This window comes from Trichomycterus rosablanca, chromosome 6 (assembly GCF_030014385.1).
Source record: "Trichomycterus rosablanca isolate fTriRos1 chromosome 6, fTriRos1.hap1, whole genome shotgun sequence".
NCBI classification, from domain to species: Eukaryota; Metazoa; Chordata; class Actinopteri; order Siluriformes; family Trichomycteridae; genus Trichomycterus; species Trichomycterus rosablanca.
Window position 1 is genome coordinate 45,774,287 of NC_085993.1, and position 12,813 is coordinate 45,787,099.

Sequence of the window (12,813 nt, forward strand, 5' to 3'; positions counted from 1 at the left end):
AAAGTAAAATATTGATGCATTGTACAAGTAAACCCATTTGAATCGTTACACGTGTGAATTGATTTTAACTGTCGTGTGGTGCATCGTTACATCCCTAAAATTAAGTCTTTATTTACATTTTACATTTTTGGCATTTAGCAGACGCTCTTATCCAGAGCGACTTACAGAAGTGCTTCCATAGTAAACATTTCATTACTCTAGTTTAAGTAGACAACAGTCCAAGAACACAAATCTGCATTAGTAAGTACAAGTCAGCTTAAGTGCTTAGTAAAGAGGTGGGTTTTTTAAATTGTTTTTTGCAGACCGCGAGAGACTCATGTTCGGACAGACAAGGGAAGTTATCAGTTGAATTATGTATTTTAGAGTAGCATAATATTTTTTTTCATACTGCCATGTCACAATTATGCAACCTTTACATGATATAGCTCATTGTAAAACATGTTGCTAGTCTGTATAACCTTAAGATGGGTTACACCATGATGAATCCTGGGAACACCAGCCTTAATTTGCTTCAACTGTGATGTGTCATATAAGCTCCACCCAGAGATTCAAGTGTTCAAGGTGTGTTGTAATCATGGCTAAAACTAAAGCACTGTAACAAAAGCTAAGTAAAGAGATTATTTCATCGCACCAAAATGACAATAGTTACAGGAAGATTTCCAAGATTTCGATCATTGCTAGAGCCACCATTGGGAGTATTGTCCAGAAGTTCCAAACCCTTTGTTACTACAGAAGACAGTATGATCTGATTAATTAGTATGATCTAACAGTGGTAGCCTAGTGGGTAGAGCTTTGCGCTATCAACCGGTTCAAATCCAGACTCTGCTATGCAGTCACTGTTGGGTCCTTGAGCAATGCTCCAGGGGCGCCGTACTTTGGCTGACCCTGCGCTCTGACCCCAGCTTCCAAACAAGATGGGATATGCGAAGAAAGAATTTCATTGTACTGTACAACCAACTGTATATGTATATATGACAAATAAAATATATCTTATTCTTCTAATGCTGGGACAGATGTGTCACATTTAAGTGATTATAATGTTTCTTCAAATAGCCCATAATGACTGACAGGTTTACACACTGTTGTATAAAATCCGGTGAGCCCGCTGAATGAGTTGGAGAGAAGCACTGACTATAAACATTTAGAAGCAGTAAGACCACTGCTGCCTCAGGCTCATTGATTTTAAGAAAATGCTGGCTTTGGATCCACTGTTTGCTTAGTTCAGCCACATCCGATAAATAAGTATTTTGTACCTGATTCACACAGCAGAACCTTGACAGTAAGTAGAAGGCAAAGACTGTTTTACTCTTTAGTACTATTCACAACAAAAGTACACTCCATGAATTTTAATATGAAGTTGCCCTTTCACACCTTTATTGATATAAAAGCCTCCAATCTTCTGGCAAGGCTTTTCCCCTGATTTTGGATCATGTCTGTGTGAATTTGTGTCCAATCAAAAGTAAAAAAAAAAAAACATTTGTGAGGTTATGTGATGTTGTATGCACTTTATACAGAAGAAATGTCTGCATACTTTTGGCCATATACACCGATCAGCCATAATATTAAAACCACCTCCTTGTTTCTACACTCATTGTCATCACTGATGGAGTTTTTAAACACCTCACTGTCACTGCTGGACTGAGAATAGTCCACCAACTAAAAATATATCCGGCCAACAGCACCCTGTGGGCAGCGTCCTGTGACCTCTGATGAAGGTCTAAAAGATGACCAACTCAAACAGCAGCAATAGATGAGCGATCGTCTCTGACTTCACATCTACAAGGTGGACCAACTAGGTAGGAGTGTCTAATAGAGTGGACAGTGAGTGTACGCTGTATTTAAAAACTCCAGCAGCACTGCTGTGTCTGATCCACTCATACCAGCACCATGTCAGTGTCACTGCAGTGCTGAGAATGATCCACCACTTAAATAATACCTGCTCTGTGGTGGTCCTGTAAGGGTCCTGACCATTGAAGAACAGGGTGAAAGCAGGCTAGAAAGGTATAATAGATGAACTACAGTCAGTAATTGTAGAACTACAAAGTGTTCCTATATGGTAAGTGGAGCTAATAAAATGGACAGCGAAGAAACAAGGAGGTGGTTTTAATGTTATGCCTGATTGGTGTATATTTATTACCAAAATCTCCAGCTGAACATCCATTCTGCTTATCCTCCAGTAGCGTTCCTGTGACCAAGAAGGTCCACCCCAGAGTTTGAATACCACTATTTTATAGGATTGGGAAGGCAAGAATTGTCTTACGAAAGACATTGGAACTTTAGCAGCATCATAAAAACTTAAGCATGCAATATATGTTGTTATACCCCCAAACATTGTCCTTCCAGGTTTTTTCCAGGTACATGAAGATGAGGATGCCAGTCCATTACAGGCCAAACATACACACACATTCACATCAAGAGCAATTTTAGTAGCCCCAATTAACCAGACTGTATGTCTTTGGACTGTTGGAGGAAATCAGAGCACTTAAAGGAAACCTACACAAACACAAGGAGAACATGCAAACTTCACAAAGAAAGAACCTGGAGTGCTCCACCTGGGAATTAAACCACAGTGCAACCCAATGAGACATTGTGTTGCTGTTAATTATTATTATTCTCAAGTATGACCAACCTAAGCACTGCCATATCACCCCACTGCTGCGTTCTCTTCACTGGCTTCTTATAGCTGCACTCATTTAGTTTAAAACACTGATGCTCGCCTATAAAGCCAAAAATGGACCAGCCCCAAACTACAATAATAAAACCCCGCTCTGTACCACGCAACCTCCGCGCCACTAGTCTCGCTCGACTTGATCCTCCACCCAGAACTCGAGGAAGACAAGCATCAAGGCTCTTCGCTGTACTTGCACTCCAGTGGTGGAACGAACTTTCATCGTTCTGTCCGAACATCTCTCGCCGTCTTCAAAAGACGATTAAAAACCTTCATCACCTCTTTACTAAGCACTTAAGCTAACATGTACTTACTTACATACTAATGCTCTTATTCATTTCTTGCACAAAAAACCCCCAACACTTTGGTTCTAACAGGGTTTTCAGTGGATTTGTGTCCTTGGACAGTTGTCTATCTACTATAGTAAGGTAATGTTCACTATGGAGGCACTTCTGTAAGTCGCTCTGGATAAGAGCGTCTGCTAAATGTCGAAAATGTAAATGTAGTAACATTTTATTTCGAATTTTTAATATAGATTAAAATGTGAAATCTATATAATATAATAATAGCATACCACATATGACATTATATGACTTTAATCCTTTTGAACAGTATTTGTGTTTACAGTTTAACTTCAACATTAACCCTCAGTAATATACATAAGGAAGGTGCTTCTTTATGTGCTGAGTTCACATTTAAGCAGAGAGGATAGAAGTTGTGGGGGGTCGATATACAGTGAGCGCACACATTCAGCTAATGAACCATTGATAGTACATTATATATTATACATGTGTTTCCACTTTTGCAAACAGACACGTCTTATCAGAAATAGTAGATTCATGTTCTATCTTATGGATACAAGGTAAATGTTCTTTTGTACTATTCAGTACAGGAGTTTTTTTGTTTGTCTTTTGTTTTTATGTAAATGTATTCTCTGAAAAGGAAGGTTTTGTTAGGTGAAGCCAGACAAAGAGGCAGTTGGAGCAGTTCCATGCTGCCCATTGTAGGGAAGTCCAGTGAGGTCATGGATTCAAAGCCATTGTGTAAGGGGTTAAAGTGGCCCATTACTGTAGGCAGTGTTGAAATTACTTCATGGATTAGTGACAAAATTGCAAGATCTCCCTGTTTTTTAACGGATTGGTAATTCTCTCCTGAAGTTTGCTGCAAAGTTGTGAGCCATGACCCATCATGATTGGGTCACCTGTTACCAATTCACCTGCTTTTTGAAGAAAGCTGTATTTTGAAAATTTTATAAACTTTGCACTCTTATTTTGCCTCTGTCGTAAGTTTTGGAGTGTGTTGCAGGCATCAAATCTAAACGTTTTTCCATGTACAAAATACAATGAAGTTGATCAAGGAAAACATGGAAATCTTTTCTTTCTACTTTTGTTAGTTAAGCAAATATATCACATACACTGATCAGCCATAACATTAAAACCACCTCCTTATTTCTACACTCACTGTCCATTTGATCAGCTCCACTTACCATATAGAAGCACTTTGTAGTTCTACAATAACTGACTGTAGTCCATCTGTTTATCTGCATGCTTTGTTAGCCCCCTTTCATGCTGTCCAGGACCACCACAGAGTAGGTATTATTTGGGTGGTGGGTCATTCTCAGCACTGCAGTGACACTGACATGGTGGTGGTGTGTTAGTGTGTGTTGTGCTGGTATGAATGGATCAGACACAGCAATGCTGATGGAGTTTTTAAACACCTCACTGTCACTGCTGGACTGAGAATAGTCCACCAACCAAAAATATCCAGCCAACAGCGCCATGTGGGCAGCGTCCTATGACCACTGATGAAGGTCTAGAGGATGACCAACTCGAACAGCAGCAATAGATGAGCGATCGTCTCGGACTTTACATCTACAAGGTGGACCAACTAGGTAGGAGTGTCTAATAATGTGGACTGTGAGTGGACACGGTATTTAGAAACTCCAGCAGCGCTGCTGTGTCTGATCCACTCATACCAGCACCATGTCAGTGTCACTGCAGTGCTGAGTGGTCCTGTGGGGGTCCTGGCCACTGAAGAACAGGGTGAAAGCAGGTTAAAAAGATATGTAGAGAAACAGATAAACAACAGTCAGTAATTGTAGAACTACAAAGTGCTCCTATATGGTAAGTGGAGCTGATAAAATGTAGAGTGTGTGTAGAAACAAGGAGGTGGTTTTAATGTTATGGCTGATCAGTGTAAATACAAATAAATAAAAGTTAAATAATAAAATGAAAATGAAAGTCATGTTTGTTTTCTCCAGAAGGTATCTTTCACTTTATACCATCTAAACCATCTAAACATGGTATGTTTGAGGTCATTATGAGTTGCTACAGTGGCTATTTGGGGAAAGTCCAGCAGGGCATTTACTGCAGTAGCTCCTGAGCTCAGCATTTCGTACACAGACACAGTCGGCTTCTACACATCAGATCCAAAAACAAAAAAATGAATACATACTAAAATATATTAGTATATATAAAAGGCCTCTATAAAGTACATTAAAAAAGTAAGCTCATACATTATTAATGTGCTGATTAGGAAGCGCCTCTGACACTTTAACCGGCTGAAGCGAGTGAGACCCCGCCTTCATCAACCACACCGAGCTTCACCATCATCCACTCACATCATTTCAACAGTATAAAACATGGTGTTCAGAGGTTTGGCACCAATATTATGTGATGACTGGAATTAAAACAGAAACAATGACAAGGCGAGGTTACTCTACACAGAATACAGGCGGTGTCTTCGGGACTATCGTGTTTCTACAGCTTTCATTTCTCCACCCGGATTGTTTGCATAAGGAAGCCTCTCAACCTGACACTTCCCATGGCTGACTCGGCTCAGGCGACTACATTTACCTCTCACCTACCATATTTTGGATATTTCTGTTGAAAACTGTTCTTCTTTTCTTTTTTAAATGAACCTCAAGTGAACTTGACATGCCCGCCCGAGCGCTGAACCGGCTTCAGTATTCAGGTTTACCTCGGCACAGGTCTGTCAGTCTGTCAGGGATGCCTTCAGACATCGGACAATCTAATAACAAAGCCTCCAGCTTTCCTTCCTATTGCTCTGTTTGCATTGTTTTATTTGAATAGCCTTTTGACAACAGGACGGTACCGGTTGCCCTACATTTTCAGACCATCTGACTATTACACCTATTTGGTCGTTGGAGTACTCTATATGGACGCTTAATCATTACTTAATCATTTAACACCTTTACCTGGTCGGACTATATACCAGGTCACTGGACTATATACCAGGTCACTGGACTATATACCAGGTCACTGGACTATATACCTGCGCATCATACCTGGCCATCAGTCCATCCAGTTTTTTGACAAGTTCATTATGTCAGAAACCATTCCAGAGGACAGCCAGATGTCAATTATGGACCTACCGATGGATAGATGGATGACCCATCTGCCAAGTGAACTATGGGACATCCCTTTGTGGAATCTGGCCATTCCAGGTATTTAGCATTTAATGTGATTCCAACATCTAACTTTGTCCCATTGGGTATTAGGTACTTTAGTCTAATAATAATGCTTTAAAAGGGTTTGGACATTGCACTAGAGAAATCATTTGTAATGGGCATTTTATTGTGCTTTGGTGTTATAAAGAACAGAACCATCATTTCCCATTATCGAAGATGCAACTAAATGTAACTTTTTATTGTAGTTTAAATAATTGACAATTCTATTTTGTCTTTATTCATGACTGGCCTTTGTGTGTGTTTTTTAATAAAAGTTAGGGTGGGCTGAACACAAACCAATCACAGCTTTTTACTGAATTGGAAAGAAAAATGGCAAACAAGAACACACACACACACACACACACACACACACACACACACACACACTCACACACACAAACACATGCAAATGTTTTGCCAAATTCAGTAAAAAGCTGATTGGTTTGTGTTCAGCCCATCGTAACATTTAATTAAAACATGCAAAGGCCGGTCACTGAATGAGCCTTCATACTTTCTAGGAACTCTTTGGTTCTGCATCACCTCTATGTACATCTGTGTATCTACTTGATACAGCACTTTCAAGACCCAAGATCCAGAGTGCCATCCAGTGCTTTAAAAGTAAATTGGATACATATAATTGGGAACATTAGAACCATTATTTAATTTGGAAAAGAAAAATTGACTGTAAAATATGGTGTTGAATGTCATTGCTGCAAAAATTCAGAGACCAAGCTTTCATGATTGACAAATGTAACCACTTTTTGAATCCTTGAAATTGTATTGTATTGATGATTTATTAATCAAATATACCCAATCAAAGAAATAATTTATTTACAAAAAATATTCAACAAGACAGGAATCCAAAACAAATAAATTCAAATTAAACTTTTTTGATTTTAGGAATTGTGCTAGGTGGATGGCTAAAGCCCAGTGAAGGATTAGTGTCCAGTCCAGGGTATTCCCATCCTGTGCCCAATGTTTCCCAATGGAACAAGGCCCAATTGAGGCTTTCTTAACCAACATCAGTGCCCAGCCATACAACCAACATTACAAAATGTTCTTCTGTCAAATACTTCCAATAGCATTTTCTTACCAGAGAGGGCTTCACATCTACTTATTACTGTAGAAAACGTATTACTACTTATTAAATGTAGAAGATTCTTTGTGGTGGGACATGAGATTGTCACATAAAGACCATTGTCAAAAACATTCTTCACACATTAGAATCATGAGAGAAGAAATAACCAACAGCACTGTAACAGTAAAAATTTGTATAATACCAGTAGTGAAAATTGACATTTATTTAGAAAAATCGAGACTTAAATATTTAAATAAGGCAAAACAATCTGGGAATTTATGTCTTAAACGCTACAAAATATTGTGGATAGCTGGTTAGGTTTAAGTAATATCCCAAAAGTGCAATAATCAGGAAGGACAAATTAAAATACCTAGAGCATCAGATATTGACCTTTATTTTAAAGACGTACAATTTTTCTTTTCCTTTTAAAATACATATTGCAAATGTCTTAAATATATGTATATACATATCACTAAATCATGCTTTAACTGTGCACTAGTCTTGTTAGTCTTTATTAATGGGTGGGGACACAGGCAGTATCAGGTTTCATGTTTGTGTGCACTGTCAGCAGCATTACATAGGCAGGGTTGATTTATATGGTTTATCTTAGGTGTTTGTTGGATTTGGAGCCAAACCCAAACATTAGCACTGTATTTGCTGTTGTGTTTATTTCCATTTTGTTTTTCAGGAAGCCACAATGCTATCACATACTGTTTGGATACAAACAACCGTTCCCCAATTGACCTTAAACAGCCTGATATGCTCCAGAAGCTGGACAAGTACATGAAGCCCATCATACGGCCGTTTGTTTACAAGTGGGCTGTGACACAGGTAAAATGCTCTGAATAATTATCCCTTGAGAGTAAACATTTTTAATATATTGTTTAAATTGTATGGGTTGATTTTTGGATCTAATAATACCAATGAGCACTCTGGTGGTCTATTACGCAAGCCCACCACTGCTGAGATCTGCATTCATATCTGTCCACACAGACCTGATTGGCTATATCTGAGCTGGGAATGTGAGGGGATGTCCAGGGTTTTCCTGCCTTGTTGCCAGTGATGGAACTGGACCTGGTGGTACCTTGACCAGGGTTATGCAGTTGATATAAATGAATGATTAAATAAGACTAATACCAGTGTACCAATGATGTAAGCACATATGTGAGATCAGGCATTGATGCTGAACAAAAAGGTTTGGCCCACAATTGATGCTTCGATTTCTTCCAACAGCATTGCGGTCAGAGCTTTATTAACCCTGCTTTGCTTTCAGTCAAACTTGAGCAAGAAAGAATCATCTTCAAACTGTTGCATCAAAGTTGAAAGCATAAAGTACATTATCTGTCAATAATTATATACACCTGTTAGCAATAAGTGTGGCTAAACCTACACAACTCAGTAATTAGGAGTGATGTCCACAAACTTCTGTCCATATAGTGTAGCTTGGTGGTATGCTATTGGTATACATGCATTGGAAGACTGATGACACCATGGGTACTGCACTAACATGACATATTATTTAGTACAATAGTGTGCGGTTTGGGATGCAGCCCAAATAGTGGACACTGGAAGATTTTCAGATATAAATTTTAAAAATGCAGACAATCTTTCCAGGCATGTTTTATTATTTTTCTGGGTATTAAAAACTCATTTAATAAATAGATTATTCAATATCGGCGGCACGGTGGCTAAGTGGGTAGCACTGTCGCCTCACAGCAAGAAGGTCCTGGTTCTATCCCCAGGCGGGGCGGTCCGGGTCCTTTCTGTGTGGAGTTTGCATGTTCTCCCTGTGTCTGCGTGGGTTTCCTCTGGGGGCTCCGGTTTCCTCCCACAGTCCAAAAACTGTGCAGTCAGGTTAATTGGAGCCACTGAATTGCCCTATAGGTCAATGGGTGTGTGTGTGTGTGTATGTATTTGTGTCTGCCCTGTGATGGACTGGCGCCCCGTCCAGGGTATTACTGTGTGCCTTGCGCCCACTGAAAAGCTGGGATAGGCTCCAGCACCCCACCCCCCACCCCCGCGACCATGATTGGATAAGCGGTTAAGACAGAGAGTGAGTGAGTGAGATTATTCAATATTTGTTTAAAGTAACCAGGTAATTCCCACTTCAGTTTTATTTTGGGATTAGTCATTATGTGTTTGGCATGTGTTTATTTGGTATCTATTGCACTTAAAGGAAAATACATTAAATAGAAGAACACAGTCTGCATAAGCACATTCCACAAAAGCCTCTCAACACACTCTTGCGTTATGCAGGTTTTCTCACCTCAAAGCTGGTGTGAAGAAATAAAACTGTGATGATCTTTGAGCTTTAATGTTTTTTAGGTGAAGACATGGCTTTTAAACAGTAAAGTTCAGCACGTTAACATGCCTGCATTGTTAATAGATGTTTTTCATTTTTTACTGTAGGAGTGCAGCGTGCGGGAGCAGTTAGATTGCGGTGTACGATACTGTGATCTGAGGATAGCTCATCGGCCCAACGACAGCTCGTCTGATCTGTACTTCTACCATGGAGTTTACACCACTCTTACAGTAGAGGTGAGCCGACAGACATTTAACTGGGGTGGTTTCTGTCCTGCAGTTTTCTTCTTATTTATGATTGAGGTTGAAGGTTGCATTCTAATGCATTTATTTTACAATGTATGTACGGAAAATATACAACGAGACAGGAATCCAGAAGAAATAAAGGCAAATTGAACTTGATTTTAAGAATTGCACTTGGGCATCTACACAATGGGGGGATGGCTAAAGCCCTGTGATTAGTGTCCAGTCCAGGGTATTCCTGTCCTATGTCCTGTGTTTCCCGTTAGAACAAGTTCCAGTTGAGGCTTTCTTGACCAACATCAGTGCCCAGCCATACAAATGCAAATTTGACTAAATGGGCACAAATCCCCACAGACATACATCTAAGTGCTGTGATAAGCCTTCTCAGAACAGTGGCTGTTGTTATAGCTGAAAAGCTCACATAGAGGTCACTCTATTTTAATACCATTCGTTTTCGAAATAGGATGTCCAACAAGCTCATGGTCAGGTGTCCAAATACTTTTAGGCCATGTGGTGTATTTCCTTATCATTTTAGTTATGATCTTTAATATAAATGAAACAACAATAACAAGTCTTCATACAAAAAGGGCCTGGTTTTAAACTCTAGTATAAATATGGATGATTAATTATTTAATAGGCTGACTGAGTTTCTGTGCAATTACAGACAGTACTGAAGGAGATCCGAGCATGGCTGGATGCCCACCCTAAAGAGGTAGTCATCCTGTCGTGTAGTCATTTTCAGGACCTCAGTCAGGAGCTTCACACACTGCTCATCTCTACATTGAAGAATGTGTTCAACTCAAAGCTGTGTCCTAAAACGGTATGTGCACATCCTGTACTTATTTATTTGTCTGTTTTACCACCAGTTTGTCCTATTCCCTGCTTTCATTTGACCGGCCCCTTTAACTACAGCAGCAATACATGTTGTCTGGCCACTGTTCATCTTCGAACTCACAGTATTATAGCAAAAAAAAAAAAAAAAAAACTGTGAAAACAAAAATTGCCCACCCGAAGTCTCTGTAGATTATATGGCAGCGCTCCAACCGATGGCGCTCCAAGCATGGTGGGTTCTGTGAGAGGAGTGATTGCGTGCATCAATAGAGAAATGAGTGACCGTGGCCACCCTCTTCCGATTGCCAAACACTGCCTGATCCAGACACAAGAGGGATTCCGTTATGAAAGTCGTCGTGTCCTGTGTTAATTTTATTAAAGCTAATGCTCTTAACCACTGGCAGTTTCAGTAATTATTGTCTGAGCTAAATGCTGCTTATGAAGATGTGCTTTATCACACTGAGATCCGCTGGCTGAGTCGGGGGCAAGTTAAAACTTTTTAACAACCTGCTCCCCGAGATCAACGCGTTTATGCGGTCCAAAAGCAAAACTCAAGCACATTGTTTAGTTTTTATGCTTCTCTCCCCATCAAAAGCTACCTCATTCTCAAAAAACATGAACTTAAAATGACAGCCATTTTTGAGAACAGCTATATCTGTGACTTTTTTGAAGTTGAAACACCTCAAATCTCCAACCAGATCCAGACTCACTGATCAACACTTATTACCTATTAATTAAGACTGGCAGTAACAAACATGGAACCTGACATTGACTGTCTTATCAGCCAAAACCAGGCTCACAGTTAACCCTGGTTTTTGGAGAAACACTGTATGAGGTAGGAGAATGGAAATGATTAAAAATGAATAACAGGTCCACATTATCACTATAAACTACAATTATACATAGCACAGACAATACATCCACTATACATGCTAAATAGTTTTTTTGTGTGCGTTTACTTTTTCACCTTTGGTCTGGCTCCCCGAAAGACTAAAGAACAGTGATCTGGCCCTTTGGTTAAAAAGTTTGGCATACATTTGTATAATGTGATGATGTTCAGTATCATGTTTTCCATCAGGTACCTGTCACACTCAGGAATTTGTGGAGTTTTGGTTACCAGGTGATTATCTCATATGAGAACACCATAGTCAACTGCCACAACGAGCTGTGGCCCCATATTCCCTACTGGTGGGCCAACAAATGCAAAGCAGAAGCACTGATCGAGGAGTTTGAGCACAGAAAACAACAAGGCCGTCCAGGTAACTCGGGGTCATTTGATTATACATCTTCCCAAAAACTGCTGATTTTAAAAATGAATTTGTTCAATCTGCATGCTCGTTCCACAGATGGCTTCTTTGTGACAGGCATCAATCTCACAGAGGATCTGAAGTACATCTGTTCTCATCTCACCGAATCGTTAAAGGACATGGTAATGTCCACGTACCCAACATTGCTCAGCTGGGTAAGAGAGCAGAGACCTGGATCTTTCACCGGATGTCTCAATATCATAGCTGGAGATTTTGTGACGGAAGGACAGTTCATACCCACTGTTATAGCACTAAATAAATATCTACTCAGGGGTACATATCCATGATGACAATGATAATGAAGCAGCTTTCGGTTCGCACAAAATCTCAGAAAACACAGGACACTCATGTTATTTGAACTTTACATGTTTGCTGGGAGTTTTAGTTACAAATATAATACAATGCACTGATATCAAAACTTGAATGTTAATTTATTAATCTAATTGTTTACATGATGTCTTTATTCTAGGGTCATTCTACAAAAAACAGACAGTTTGCATTCTGCCAATATAAACTTTAAATCTTAATAACTGTAGACTAAATGGCTTTGGGGTGGCACGGTGGCTTGGTGGGTAGCCCTGTCGCCTCACAGCCAGAAGGTCCTGAGTTCGATCCCCAGGCGGGGCTGTCCGGGTCCTTTCTGTGTGGAGTTTGCATGTTCTCCCTGTGTCTGTGTGGGTTTCCTACGGGGGCTCCGGTTTCCTCCCACAGCCCAAAAACATGCAGTCCGGTTAATTGGAGACACTGAATTGCCCTATAGGTGAATGGGTGTGTGTATATGTGTGTGTGTGTATGTGTGTCTGCCCTGCGATGGACTGGCACCCCGTCCAGGGTGTTACTGTGTGCCTTGCACCCATTGAAAAGCTGGGATAGGCTCCAGCACCCCCCTGCGGCCCTAATTGGATAAGCGGTTAAG

General features: G+C 40.0%; 1 protein-coding gene across 1 annotated transcript; it reads left to right on the forward strand.

Moving 5' to 3' along the window:
• Nucleotides 1–5,964: 5,964 nt before the first annotated feature.
• On the forward strand, nucleotides 5,965–12,184 carry plcxd1 (phosphatidylinositol-specific phospholipase C, X domain containing 1). The gene is made up of 6 exons (XM_062998155.1): nucleotides 5,965–6,134; nucleotides 7,904–8,046; nucleotides 9,625–9,753; nucleotides 10,424–10,579; nucleotides 11,669–11,849; nucleotides 11,937–12,184. The coding sequence occupies exons 1-6, from the start codon at nucleotides 6,014–6,016 to the stop codon at nucleotides 12,182–12,184; spliced, it is 978 nt and encodes a 325-aa protein (XP_062854225.1). The 5' UTR covers nucleotides 5,965–6,013.
• The last annotated feature ends 629 nt before the right edge of the window (nucleotides 12,185–12,813 follow it).